Source organism: Rutilus rutilus (genome assembly GCF_951802725.1).
Source record: "Rutilus rutilus genome assembly, chromosome: 16".
Taxonomy (NCBI): domain Eukaryota; kingdom Metazoa; phylum Chordata; class Actinopteri; order Cypriniformes; family Leuciscidae; genus Rutilus; species Rutilus rutilus.
Genome location: NC_140224.1, coordinates 26,914,472 through 26,927,353, shown reverse-complemented (window position 1 = coordinate 26,927,353; position 12,882 = coordinate 26,914,472). Strand labels below are relative to the sequence as shown.

Here is a 12,882-nt window from a genome sequence, read left to right as displayed (position 1 = left end):
AGATCAAAATTTACAGTAGACATTTTACATTGATACAAAAAAATTCTAAAAACTTTCTATTCATCAAATTGTCCTATTAAGCAGCTCACCTATTTTCAACATTGAAAATAAATGTTTATTGAGCAGCAAATCATATTAGAGTGATTTCTGAAGAATCACATGACTGAAAATTCAGCTTTGCCATCACAGTATACATTACATTTGAAAATACATTCAAATATTTAATAGTACAAATATATAAAAGTTATAAGTTACTTAACTTTTATAGCAATATTTCACAAAATTACTGTTTTACTGTATTTTTGAGCAAATAAATGCAATCTTGGTGAGAAAAAGAGACTTTTTTCAAAACATTTTGACCCCAAACTCTTGAACGTTACAACGTTGAATACCGTCATTTGCATGGTACTTCACTGTAGATGCCTAAGTGGACTCTGACCTTGGCCTTCTGCAGAACGTTTCCTTTGTTGGGTGTCATGATGGACACGGGTCTGTTCTTCAGCGCTGTGGCACAGTTCACAGGTGAATCTCCATTGTTGGTGGGTGTATTTGTATTTGGAGCAGGAATGGCGACAGGTGCCATCTTGGGCTACAAACAAAACAATACAAGTCAGCTCACGTAGTTCAAATATAGAGTACAAAAAAACCCAACAACAAAAAAAACCCCGAAGGAACACAGTGGGATTGAATTCTTAACTATCCTGAATTGTACCACCTTAGTATGCTTATGTCTAGGTTTGCAATTCACTTGGTTTTGGAACAGGTTAAGACTTTAACAAATCAAAATACATGTCTATGTTAATATCTTTTAAAATGTAATTTATTCCTGTGATGGTAAAGCTGCATTTTCAGCATCGTTACTCCAGTCTTCAGTGTCACATGATCCTTCAATCATTCTAATATGCTGATTTGGTGCTCAAGAAACATTTTTATTATCAATGTTTAAGACAGTTGTTCTACTTAATATTTTTTTCAGGGTTCTTTGATTAACAGAAAGTGTAAAAGAAGAGCATTTATTTGAAATATAAATCTTTTGTGACATTAAAATGGTCTTTACTGTCACTTTTGATCAATGTAATGCATTCTTGCTGTATATTCATTAAAAAAGTATAATATATAAATATATAATTAATTATGTATAATACATGATTAAAAAACAACAACTTTTGAATGCTAGGGTGTATATAATTACATTCCCCTACACAAAGTGCATGAAAAGAGTCAGACAAAAACTGAATTCTGTTGTTATGAGACTAACCGTTAAATTTTCCAGTAGACTGCTGTCTACCGTGGTGCCCAGTGTAAAAGGTCCAGATTCCACTTTTCTCAAACTCTCCTTCACCTCCATCAAGCTGAGCTCCACCTCCACTCGCCGACGCTCTGCCTCACGACACGTCTCCTCCATCTGCTTCAGACGAGCCTCCAGAGAGGCCTGCTGGGTGGGGTCTATGAAAGCCATAATCAAAAGCATTTATTAGCATTTTTCATGCACAGTGGCAGTATCTCAGCACTATATAAAAGTATATCAAGTTTTATAAAATTAGCAAACAGTAGCAGCATAAAAATAATCCAAAGTTAGAACAACATAAGGGTTAATAAAAACTGACTAAACTATCTTTTTTCAGTGAACTATTGCTTCAACACGAGTGTTTCCTAACATGACCATTAGGCATCACTGCAGTACCTTGGCAGGAGTTTAGCTCTTCTTTCACCTCTCGTCTGTCTTTCCTCAGTGTGGCCAGAGTGTTTTTAACCTCCTCCCTCTCTCGCTCCAGCCGGTCTCTATCGTCGGTGTAACGTCGCACGTCGGCCTCCGTCCTGTTCTTCCCTAATTTCACCTCAACCGACCCTGGGGCTAATAAACAAGAGGAGCTTGTAGGAGTCATGACCTACATTCACATACTGCAAGTATACTCACTTGAGTGCATGGCCGGGAAAAATAAATACAAGTTTTGCTTTACAGCTGAAGGCTCTCACCTGCTGGAGAGAACTTGAGCCTGTCGAAAAGTCTATCCGCGCTGGCGGCTCTTGCTCTGGAGGTGGGAGGACTCTGGGGCATCTGGGGTAGGGTTTGGGGAGACAGAGAGGCCCTCTTTTGGCTTTGCTGACTAAGGAAACTGATTTTTTGAGTCTGGACGTACAGATTGGGGGCCGGAGAGGGATCTGCGTCCACTCTTGGGGCTACAGGTGGAGGGTCCAGGATCTCTGTGCTGCTCGGTAGTGAGGTTTCATATTCAGGCTGTTTTAGAAGAGACAAACATTCAGCAAACATTGTGCTACTGTGGCCTTGGTAACACATAACAATCCAATTTATAATTCCTACATTTTCTTAGTAAAAAAAAACGACAAATCTTTTCATCTACACTGAACAAAATGATAAACGCAACACTTTTGTTTTTGCCCACATTTTTCATGAGCTGAACTCAAAGATCTAAGGCTTTTTCTATGTACACAAAAGGCCTATTTCTCTCAAATATTGTTCACAAATCTGTCTAAATCTGTGTTAGTAAGCACTTCTCCTTTGCCGAGATAATCCATCCACCTCACAGGTGTGGCATATCAAGATGCAGATTAGACAGCATGGTTATTGCACAGGTGTGCCTTAGGCTGGCCACAATAAAAGGCCACTCTAAAATGTGCAGTTTTACTGTATTGGGGGTGTCCGGTGGGGAAAAAAAAGGTTGTTCATTGTGGCCTGTGAAATGTTGGTTCACTCCTCTTCAATGGCTGTGCGAAGTTGCTGGATATTGGCAGGACCTGGAACACGCTGTCATATACGCCAATCCAGTTGTCGGAACACGCTGTCATATACGCCGATCCAGAGAAAGGGGGAACAGGAAAACTGCACTTTTTAGAGTGGCCTTTTATTGTGGCCAGCCTAAGGCACACCTGTGCAATAACCATGCTGTCTAATCAGCATCTTGATATGCCACACCTGTGAGGTGGATGGATTATCTCGGCAAAGGAGAAGTGCTCACTAACACAGATTTAGACAGATTTGTGAACAATATTTGAGAGAAATAGGCCTTTAGTGTACATAGAAAAAGTCTTAGATCTTTGAGTTCAGCTCATGAAAAATGGGGGCAAAAACAAAAGTGTTGCGTTTATCATTTTGTTCAGTGTATATTGTAACATACATCTGAGTGTAACAGGTTATTGATGAAGAAAGATGTAGGACAGGAACTTGATTCTATGTATCGGCTGTTTCTTGGATTTTGAGATGTGGGCTTGCAGGGGCAGAATTTATGTAGATTAAATGATTAATTATGTTTTGCATACGTCATCAGAGTGAACATTTTCACCGGAAGATCCAATAATAATAAGGTCCAATTATAAAAAAAGAAAACATAATTATTTTTTTTTTATTACAGCTAGATCTATGAACATGCATTTAGAAAATAACAAGGATGAATTTCCATTGCATCTAATCTTAACCTCTTGAGGCTGTAGCTGATCATCATGTTGTGGAGCAGCTGAGGGACTGAGTTCTGTCTGTACGGTGTTGGACATCTGGGGTGACGCTCTGCCCGAGCTCGTGTGCAGGAAGGAGCGAACCGGGAGCAGATCCAGATACACTCTCTCCTTCCCGTTCTCCTCGGTGCTTGCGCTTCCCTCCTCGCTGCCATTCTGAACCTCTTGAACCTCCTACAGCCGGAGAGAGGAACAGTATCAGAGAGAGATTATTGAATTTGGATGGCCTGCAGGGTTACAAAAACACAACACTATCACAGCAATGACTTCCTGCCACTCGTATTATTTCTGGCAGACAGCTAAGTGAATCCTCGACTGTCCTGAGTCTATGACTCAGAATAAACACAGCTGCAATAAAGTGGGAGGTATAGATTTACGACAAAAGCATTGCAAGGGTGTTTCACCCACCTCCTGTTCATTCTCTGTGGATGCCACATCATCGTATATGTCATCACAGGTATAGGGGTCTGACGGAGGGCTGTCTGTGTATGTGTTGGGCTCTGAGTACCTCCTCTGCATTAAACTGACAAATACACACAAATCAGGCTCCAAAATCTCCAAAAACAAATCTATCATATGATCATAAGTCACACGGGCCACTTTTATGGTACATTTATAGTAATTTTTTTGTCATTTTGGATGTTCACGGCCTATAGGATATAGTTCAAATTTTCTCCTTTTGTGCACCATAAAAAAAAAACCATGCAGGTTTAGAATGACATGAGGCTGACAAAACGTTAATTTTTAACTACTCCTTTAATAGTGTATGTTCATTTTTAATAATTACTGATGTGCAGGAAGTAACTTACTACATGGATGTCTTGGCAGCGTTGACAATACTGGATATTCTCTCTGAGTTCACATAGTCGTAGGTGAGATCTTCCGGCTCTGTTTTGGTGCCGGTTTGTGACAGTATGAGCCCGAGCCAGTGGCCCATTTCAGCGGAGGATTTAGCCTGGAAGGAAAAAGGAGGATATTTAATCATCGATACCCTCCTGAGATATTCATTTACTTTAACAAGCGCAGCTGGGCCTGTTGAAACAATCTGCAAATAGGAAGTAAGTTTGCCATTGACTTCATTCTGGCCTGAAGATGGCAGTCAAGTTGAAGTTTATATTGAATCCTCACTATCCCATACAGTAATTTTGTCCCCTCTGTCTTTGTTTATTGAGATGTGTCTTACTGAAAACTGATAAACAACTCAAGAATGAAGGAAGGATAACTTTATGAGCAGTGACCCAAAATATGTACACAAAGAAATACAAATACACTACCATTCAAAAGTTTGAGGTTGGTAAGATTTGTATATTGAATACTTTTATTCATCAAGCATGTGAAAAATGAAAAGTGAAAATGACAACAAAGACTTCACTCAACAATCACTCAACATTGATAATAAGAAGTGTTACTTATGCAGCAAATCAGCATATTAGGATGATTTCTAAAGGATCATGTGACACTGAAGACTGGAGTGCTGGCTGCTGAAAATCTGTTTTGTCATCACTGACATCTCACATTGCAATATTTCACAATATTACTGTTTTTACTGTATATTTTATCAAATAAATACATCTTCGGTAAGCATAAGAGACTTCTATTAAAAACATTACAAATCATACTGACCTGAACTTTTGAACAGTAGCGTATATAACATAGAAGCATAGGCTACATTATTTGTGTAGCATATACTGTAAATACTAGCTGTGAATCTTGCAAAGTTGTAGACACCAGAACTACATGGAGAGGGAAGTTTCACACATCTCAGAAATCTCATTCAGACTGATGCCAAGATTCATGAGGGCATCAGACAATGAGAATTGGAAAACCAGTGGGTCATTATGAAAGTGTAAAGGATTACTAATCTGTGACCTTGGAACTTCCGGTTTTCTGCAGCTTCCTAGTCCAGCTCTAACTGGAACAAATATTTGTTCTGTACAGATCTGTTATACACCACAGATTGCCAACAGTCCATTTGCTGAATGAGTATTGCACAAAAAAATTGAAAGCACTTGTAAAAATCACAAGCTCCTTATAAAGGTACTGGGTAAATAAGAGCATTTTCCAAGGTTTGCTAGGGACTTTGGAAGATATTCCGTTTTGTTTGAGATACTTAAGCAAGCTAGAACTGTTTATTATTGTTAGATGGACAGAAATACACTAAATGCATCTTTATATCACTGTTTATGTATGATGAGTTTTTGTTGTGCTATTGTAGACTCATTTTCCATAGTCTGTTGTTGTGGTATCATCTCTTTCAGATCTCTAAACTGCATATAGAAACAAAATGAACCGTGGTTGGATGTTTACAAGTCGGTCAGATGATCTCTTCATGTCTAAGTGGGCAGAACAAGCTGCACAGTCAAAAGTCTTGCTACGCAGGACTATAGTAATGAACTTCACTGCTCTCTACTCACTTCTAGGATTGCGAGCTCCTCTCCATCCATTTGGATGCGGAATGAGTACAGGTGTTCAGGGCTGGGGTCTGGCAGAACCATGCACCCCTCGAGAGACAGTGGCTGCTGGGACACTTTGCTCCTGTTTTTGTCATTGTATATCCAAAGCTGCCTGTCCTTCACTGAGCACCACCGGCTTCTCCAATGAGTGTTCACCAGGACATTAAGGTAGCCTGGAAAAAAGTGAAATAAAGATGAACATTTTAGATTGTGAGGGAGTTTAAAAGCTGGTCAACTAAATATTGTGATGGTTGGTTACCTGACGGATCCACAGTCTTCTCTGGACTTTCCAAAGAGGAAATCTTCTTTTTACCAATGTTCATAAGGTTACTAAACTTGCCGTATTTCTTCTTAACTACAGTTAAAATGACAATTAAAAGGTAAATTATTAAAGGTAAAAAAATTATATATATATAATTATACTGTATATTATAATCTGATATTTAATATATATTGTTCAAAAGTTTGGGGTTATATGATGCAACTGTTTTCTATTTAACTATTTATTTTAAATGTCATTTATTCTTGTGATGGTAAAGCTGAATTTTCAGCATCATTCAGCAGTCTTCAGTGTCACATGATCCTTCAGAAATCATTCTAATATGCTGATTTGGTCCTCAAGAAACATTTCTTATTATTATCAATATTGAAAACAGTTGTGTTGCTTAATTTGTTAGTTTTTTTTTGTAAACTGTGATACTTTTTGTCAGGAATCTTTGATAGAAAATCCAAAAACAGCATTTATTTGAATTATTTTACATCATGATAATGTCTTTACTGTCACTTTTGAGAAATTGTATGCATCTTTGCTGAATAAAAATATAAATTGCTTAAAAAAATCTTACTGACCCCAAACTTTTGAATGGTAGTATATAGTATAATCAATGAAGCTTCTACTCTGGAAGTGCATGTTGATGCATGTTTCTGTTGCATGTTTCTTTTGAAAATAAAGTTGTATACAAAGTTATTTAAAAAAAAATATTAACGCTAATCAATTCTGCAGCTTACAGCTGTATGGTCCAAAGTTAAGCAACATTCTGAGGTGATGTTCATCTTCAACACTACGAGCATAGACATCTTCAAGTCACTTCCAGTGTACATCTAAAATGAGCAGTGACATCTAAAAGAAGGGCTGAAACAGTCCACTCTCACCATCTTTGTTTTCCAGGTTCTCTGCGTGACTGTCTGTGCTGCTGCCACTCTCAGATGCCACTGAGTGTCTCTCGCTCAGCTCACCCTGGCAGAAAAGGTAGAACTTTATAGCTTAACCTGACTCAGAGACAAAATTGGGCTGTTTAATACATAAATCATTCGGGGAATAAACGGCAAACTGTCATACCTTAGTACAGATGAGTGTTGGAGAGTCGGTTACATCAGATACCGCAGTGTTTTTCGGACTAATTTCCTGAATAACCTGAAGAAGATAGAACTAGGCTGTAACAAACACTGATTTACCGGTAATTATTCATCCATATGGGATGACTCCATTGCCCCTCACCTTCAGCCATTGTTCGGCCTGCTCTTTGCTCTGAAGGCCCAGGACAATGGCCTCTCCACCCAGCGGGGTTATTTTCAGCTTGTGTTCTTTCCTTTTCGTTTGCTTCTCTTTGTAGATCACACTGCAGCCCAGCAGACTGATATCCAGCAGAGGAGTCTGATCCTTAGAGCTTTTGTAGCACTGAATGCAGTAGCAGACAGAAAAATCTGATTAATATTTAGAGGTTTATACTGCCAAATTTAAAAATGATATATCATTCGTAATATAGCTTCATTTAAATTGTGGATATAGTGGAAATGTAAACATAAAACATTCTTGTAGCACAAATAGTAGAGCATGGCGCTAACAACGCCAAGGTAATTGGTTCGAATCCCAAGAAATGCATTAAGTGATAAAATGTACACATTGAATGCAATGTAAACCACTTTGGATAAAGTGTCTGCCAGATGCATAAATGTAAAATATTCAAATCCCTTTTTTACATTTTTTATACCAAAATGTGGGACAGAACTTGGTTTTTATTCACTGGAAATTGACTGAATCATGAACAATTCCATGACTGTTGGGATGAAGTAAATAGGAATGTCATTTCAAGTTAATTTAAAATAAATTCTTCGGAATAATGTGCAACAATAAATCATGTACAGGTAGACCAGAAATGTTCATTAAGAAAATAAATATGATATATTTTACTTTAGGTTGACTTTAAATGGTCTGTTTGATAGACATTTAAGAAAAGTTAAAAGCATACGTTTAAGTAAATTACTACAAGTATTAGTAACAGATGTAAACACATTTCAAACACCCGGTTTTGTGTAAACATTCCTATCATAGATCAGCTATGGGTGGGATATGGGTGTCACTGACATAAGCAATGATGTCACCTACCAGGAGACGATGTTCGCGAATGACACACAGCTGTTTAGCCCACTGGCCGAGCCACTTCTTCCTCCAGAGGAAGGCACAGATCCGCGCATCCTTCATTAGCTCGATGGATGCCTCAGGAGACGGCCACTGGTGCTGTGCTGTGGACTTACCCTTCGTCACTTCTTCCTCATCATAGGACTCATATGAACTGCTCAATGGCTCTGTATCTTCTGTAAATGTGAAAAATGAGAAAAATGTAAGTCAATAAGGAAAAAGGAGAGGCTAGGGATGATCTGATTGTTCATTCTCATTACCATTGCACTGGAACAAATGAAAGTAAAAACCTAACTCACTGCAAATTCTCCCTGCAAAATCAGATTCGTAAAGAAATAGTACACTCAGAAAATGAACGTTCTGTTGTTACAGTCCAGTATGATTTGTCTTCCGTGGAAAATAAAGGGAACGACAAGAGGGTTAGTAAATGATGACAAATTTTATAACTAAATTGTATGAGCTATTTAAACAAAGTTAGTCTAGTTAAGATATGTTTGAGATTCTTGATTTATAGGAATATACAGGAATTATACAGTTGTAATAGAAATTATTCAACCCCCATAGAAAATCTGTTTTTTTGGCAAAATTTACAGACTTTCAGCAGTCTGCAATGAACAGATCAAACAAAGTCATTTAAATAGCTATGTCTCAAAATGATTTAACCCTCTAAATAGAATTCCTAGCAACAGCAACAAATCAAGGGATTCATTAGTTGCACCAGGTGTGCTTGAGCTAGAACACATGAAATATCTGAACATGCTATGGGTTTGTTGAGTGTCACGTTTGACTGCACGTTAGAAATAATTCAAAAGAATGGTCTAAAAAGTTAAGAGAAGGTATCAACCACAAACAAGTGACAGGATACAAAAAGATAGCGAAGGCACTAAATGTTCCTAGAGACATCGTTGGAAGCATAGTTTGCAAGTTCAAAGTTAAAGGAACAGTGGTTACACTACCTGGAGGGGCAGAAAAAAGAAGCGATCAATGGCTGCAAACAGATTTCTGAGAAGGCAGGTTAAAAAAAAACCTTGAGTGACTGCAATAGACCTGCAGCAAGACTTGGTGGCAACAGGCACTGAGGTTTCAGCTTGCATAGTAAGGCGTGTACTAAACGCATGCAGTTTCAATGCTATCATTCCAAGACATACACCACAAATGACCCAAAAGCACAAGAAAAGTCGGCTCCAATTTGCTCAAAATCATATAAATAAGCCACAGAAGTTTTGGGATTTTGTTCTGGAACTTTTCGACCATATGGATCAGCGGTATGTCTGGAGGAAGAAGAATGAAGCATATGCTGAAAAGAACACTGCCGACAGTTAAGCGTGGTGGTGGCTCTGTGATGCTCTGGGGCTGCTTTGCATCCTCTGGCACTGGAAACCTGCAGTTTGTGGAAGGCAAGATGGATTCATTGAAGTATCAGGAAATCCTAGGAGAAAACGTCATGCCGTCAGTGAGGGCGCTGAAGCTTGGGCGTCATTGGACCTTCCAACAAGACAATGATCCCAAGCATACCTCAAATTCCACCAAGGCTTGGTTGCAGAAGAAGTCCTGGAAGATTCTACAGTGGCCATCACAGTCACCTGACTTGAACCCAATAAAAAATCTCTGGTGTGATTTGAAGGCGGCGGTTTCAGCACGCAAACCCAAGAATATTACTGAACTGGAGGTCATTGCTCTTGAGGAATGGGCTAAGATTCATCAAAAACGCTGCCAGAAGCTGCCGTCTGGTTTGCAGAAGGACAAAACAGCAAAAGGATGTTCTACTAAGTACTAAAGATGCTTTCCATGAAGGGGTTGAACAATTTTGAGACTGAAGAAGTCATTAAAAGTTGCATTTTTTGTTGAATTTGGGGGAACAACATTTGTTGTGTTGAGCGATTTTAATTACCTTTCTTTGATTTGTTCATTTGTTAAAATTTTGCCAATAAACCTGATTTGCAATGGGGGTTGAATAATTTTGATTATAACTGTGTGAGTGTATATATATATTAATATGTTTATCACTGCACATGCACATTAATACAATTTATTATATTACATTATTGCAATATAATTATTATATTATTTATTATAATTATTACATATACATATGTTATAAAGTACATATTACATAAATACATATACAGTATATATATAGAGAGAGAGAGAGGGGGAGAGGCTAAAAGAAGTGAAAGTGCATATGTGCGGCATGCTCTAAAGCCAGCAAGCACACGCAAAGTCAGCGGCCTCAAGCTTGGATACATTAAACAATGAGGTTTTCCCAGAGCCGTGCGCTTCGCCGTAGCCAATAAAGTTAGAGCTGTTTCTTTGTTTTTCTCTCCTGATGCACATTGAGAGAAACAGAGATAGATACCCCGAGTGATCACAGCATAGACCACAGTGTTTGAAGCTTCTACACGTTTCCTGACCCCTGTGATGATGGCAAAGCAACCAAAATCTACAGAAACACAGGAGGACAATAAAAAGGGAAATGCAATAAGGGAGGAAGAGAAAAAAATCAGGTGAGAAGCTACAGATAGTGAAACATTTATGTGGCTGACATGTCACATGAAAGAAACAGGAAGAGTAAGTGTTTTAAGTGCATTTGATGCATGAGAATTGTTTGTTAGAACTCAATATTGATTTCTTGGGCTGCACTAAATATTTGTGTCTTGTGGTTGTAATGCTTGAATTATTTTAGGGCTTCATCACTGTCAAAACATATCCAACTGGAAATCCGCTTTACTCATCCTAAACCATGAGGTTTGGCTTGATATCAGCTGCCGAAACAAGTGCCGAAACATCTCAGATTTTGGCCCTGCGCAACCCTTGTGTGTTGATATTAACAGCACAGCTGCATGATAATGCCTCTGTATCCTTTGACCAAAATGAGACGTCATTTTCCAAAGAATATTGTAAATGATTGTCCCCTCGCTGGGCTGAACTTTGCACCTCCAGCCAAATGCCCCATCACTGTTGGCCCCATTTCCTGGGCTCACGGTCAATCTTCCGTCACTGCGTGTCCAGAGCCAGAGGACTGGTTACTGCTGAACAAAGACCTTCACTGTATTCTGAGTTCCCTGCCTGCAGGCTTCTCTGTATCACAGTAAAGCTGTAGACTATAGTGGGAAGGAGCTAAAACAGAGCACTCAATGACCACAGCTTCACTCTCATAGGACAAGAGCAACAAGAACAAAAATGAGAAGTCACAAATCTACCCAGTCTTTGAATTATTATTTTTTTGAATCAGGTTAAATAGTGGTTTGACATGAACATCAAAGAAAACAATCAACAATAGAAGATAATTTGTATGTAGGGCACCTTTGGGCCCAATTAGAGACGTACCATTGATGCTTATAGGGTCATAGGGTTGTGGATCTTCATAGTAACTTTCAGGCACTAAAGATGCTGGAGCAGGAGCTGGTGGAAGAGGAAAGGGCTCCCTCCCTAAGTTGCACTGAGAAAAAAGAGAAAGATGTTGTTATGTCAACATTCTCATTATTTTATCAAATAATAATGCAATTTTTATGTGTTTCCTAATAAAAATGCAGTTATACGTTGGGTGCAGTCTCCTGATTGTGAGTTTACAATCAACTGTTCAGAGGTGGAGCAAATAAATATATTAAAAAAACTATTTAAATGAATAAATAAATTTTCATTATTGCACTTCATTAAAATAGTATAAAATATAAAAAACTCATAAATATAATGAGAAGTCATTATATATCATTATTGTGTATACACTATATACAAATCACTGATTTACCTGATTTGGACATTACGTTTGGGCTTTTAGGGAGGAACGAAAGCATACTGCACTAAAATCGCACAACCCTAGTTTCTTGTTGGCATTGCTGTAGGGTTGTTGTCGTTGCAAAGTCTCCGCAACAACATTGCAAATTTACTGCAATTAAATTGCAATTTCAGAAAGGAATAACAAGGCTAAACATCCTTGGTCATCCAGCTTTACCAAACCATGCTGGTCAAATAGCTTCCTTAAGTCTTGCTGATCAGCTTCATGACTATGCTAGTCCAGTAGCTAGACCACCAAAAACCATCATAAACCAGCCTGTTCCAGCATGCAAATCTATATTTTCAGTAGAGTTAATTAACATAAATGTGCAAAGCACGCACATCCACACGCTGCATCCGAGCTGAATATCTCTAATACATTCCCATGTAATGACTCGGATAGATAGACTCCCCAGAGATGAGTCGTTTCTGCACCTGTCTTTCATGTGGGCTTTTCTTTGTGACCGAAGGGGGATTCTTCCTCGAAACTGATATCTTTCTGACCTCAGCCCTGCTCAGCTAGAATAGGAATTCCACACGTGTTTGCCTGCAGGAGTAATGGTTTTAAAAGGGTGTGGAGCTAGCTATGAGGTTTCCCAAATCAGCCGGTTCATAACATTACTAAATTCCCCTACTGATACCCACAATGCAATGACAGCCCCTGGGCAAACAGAGCACTGATCCTCTCCTCATCACACAAAAAAACACACTAATGGACACACAGGGATGATGAGGGTTAGCGGTAGCTTGTGAACCATAAAGTTG

At 38.6% G+C, this 12,882-nt stretch overlaps 1 protein-coding gene across 1 annotated transcript in view; it reads right to left on the bottom strand.

The window, feature by feature from the left end:
• The window catches only part of afap1l2 (actin filament associated protein 1-like 2), a 39,735-nt gene that overhangs the window by 789 nt on the left and 26,064 nt on the right, over positions 1-12,882 (bottom strand). Inside the window, exons 5-18 of the mRNA XM_084434414.1 lie at positions 11,671-11,782; positions 8,311-8,519; positions 7,423-7,602; positions 7,264-7,338; positions 7,077-7,161; positions 6,184-6,279; positions 5,886-6,097; positions 4,281-4,426; positions 3,880-3,994; positions 3,436-3,645; positions 1,978-2,239; positions 1,685-1,855; positions 1,259-1,446; positions 440-589 (exon numbers count right to left, since the gene is read on the bottom strand). Of these exons, the coding sequence (XP_084290540.1) occupies positions 440-589; positions 1,259-1,446; positions 1,685-1,855; positions 1,978-2,239; positions 3,436-3,645; positions 3,880-3,994; positions 4,281-4,426; positions 5,886-6,097; positions 6,184-6,279; positions 7,077-7,161; positions 7,264-7,338; positions 7,423-7,602; positions 8,311-8,519; positions 11,671-11,782 (2,211 nt within the window). The remainder of the gene's footprint in view (positions 1-439; positions 590-1,258; positions 1,447-1,684; positions 1,856-1,977; positions 2,240-3,435; positions 3,646-3,879; positions 3,995-4,280; positions 4,427-5,885; positions 6,098-6,183; positions 6,280-7,076; positions 7,162-7,263; positions 7,339-7,422; positions 7,603-8,310; positions 8,520-11,670; positions 11,783-12,882) is intronic.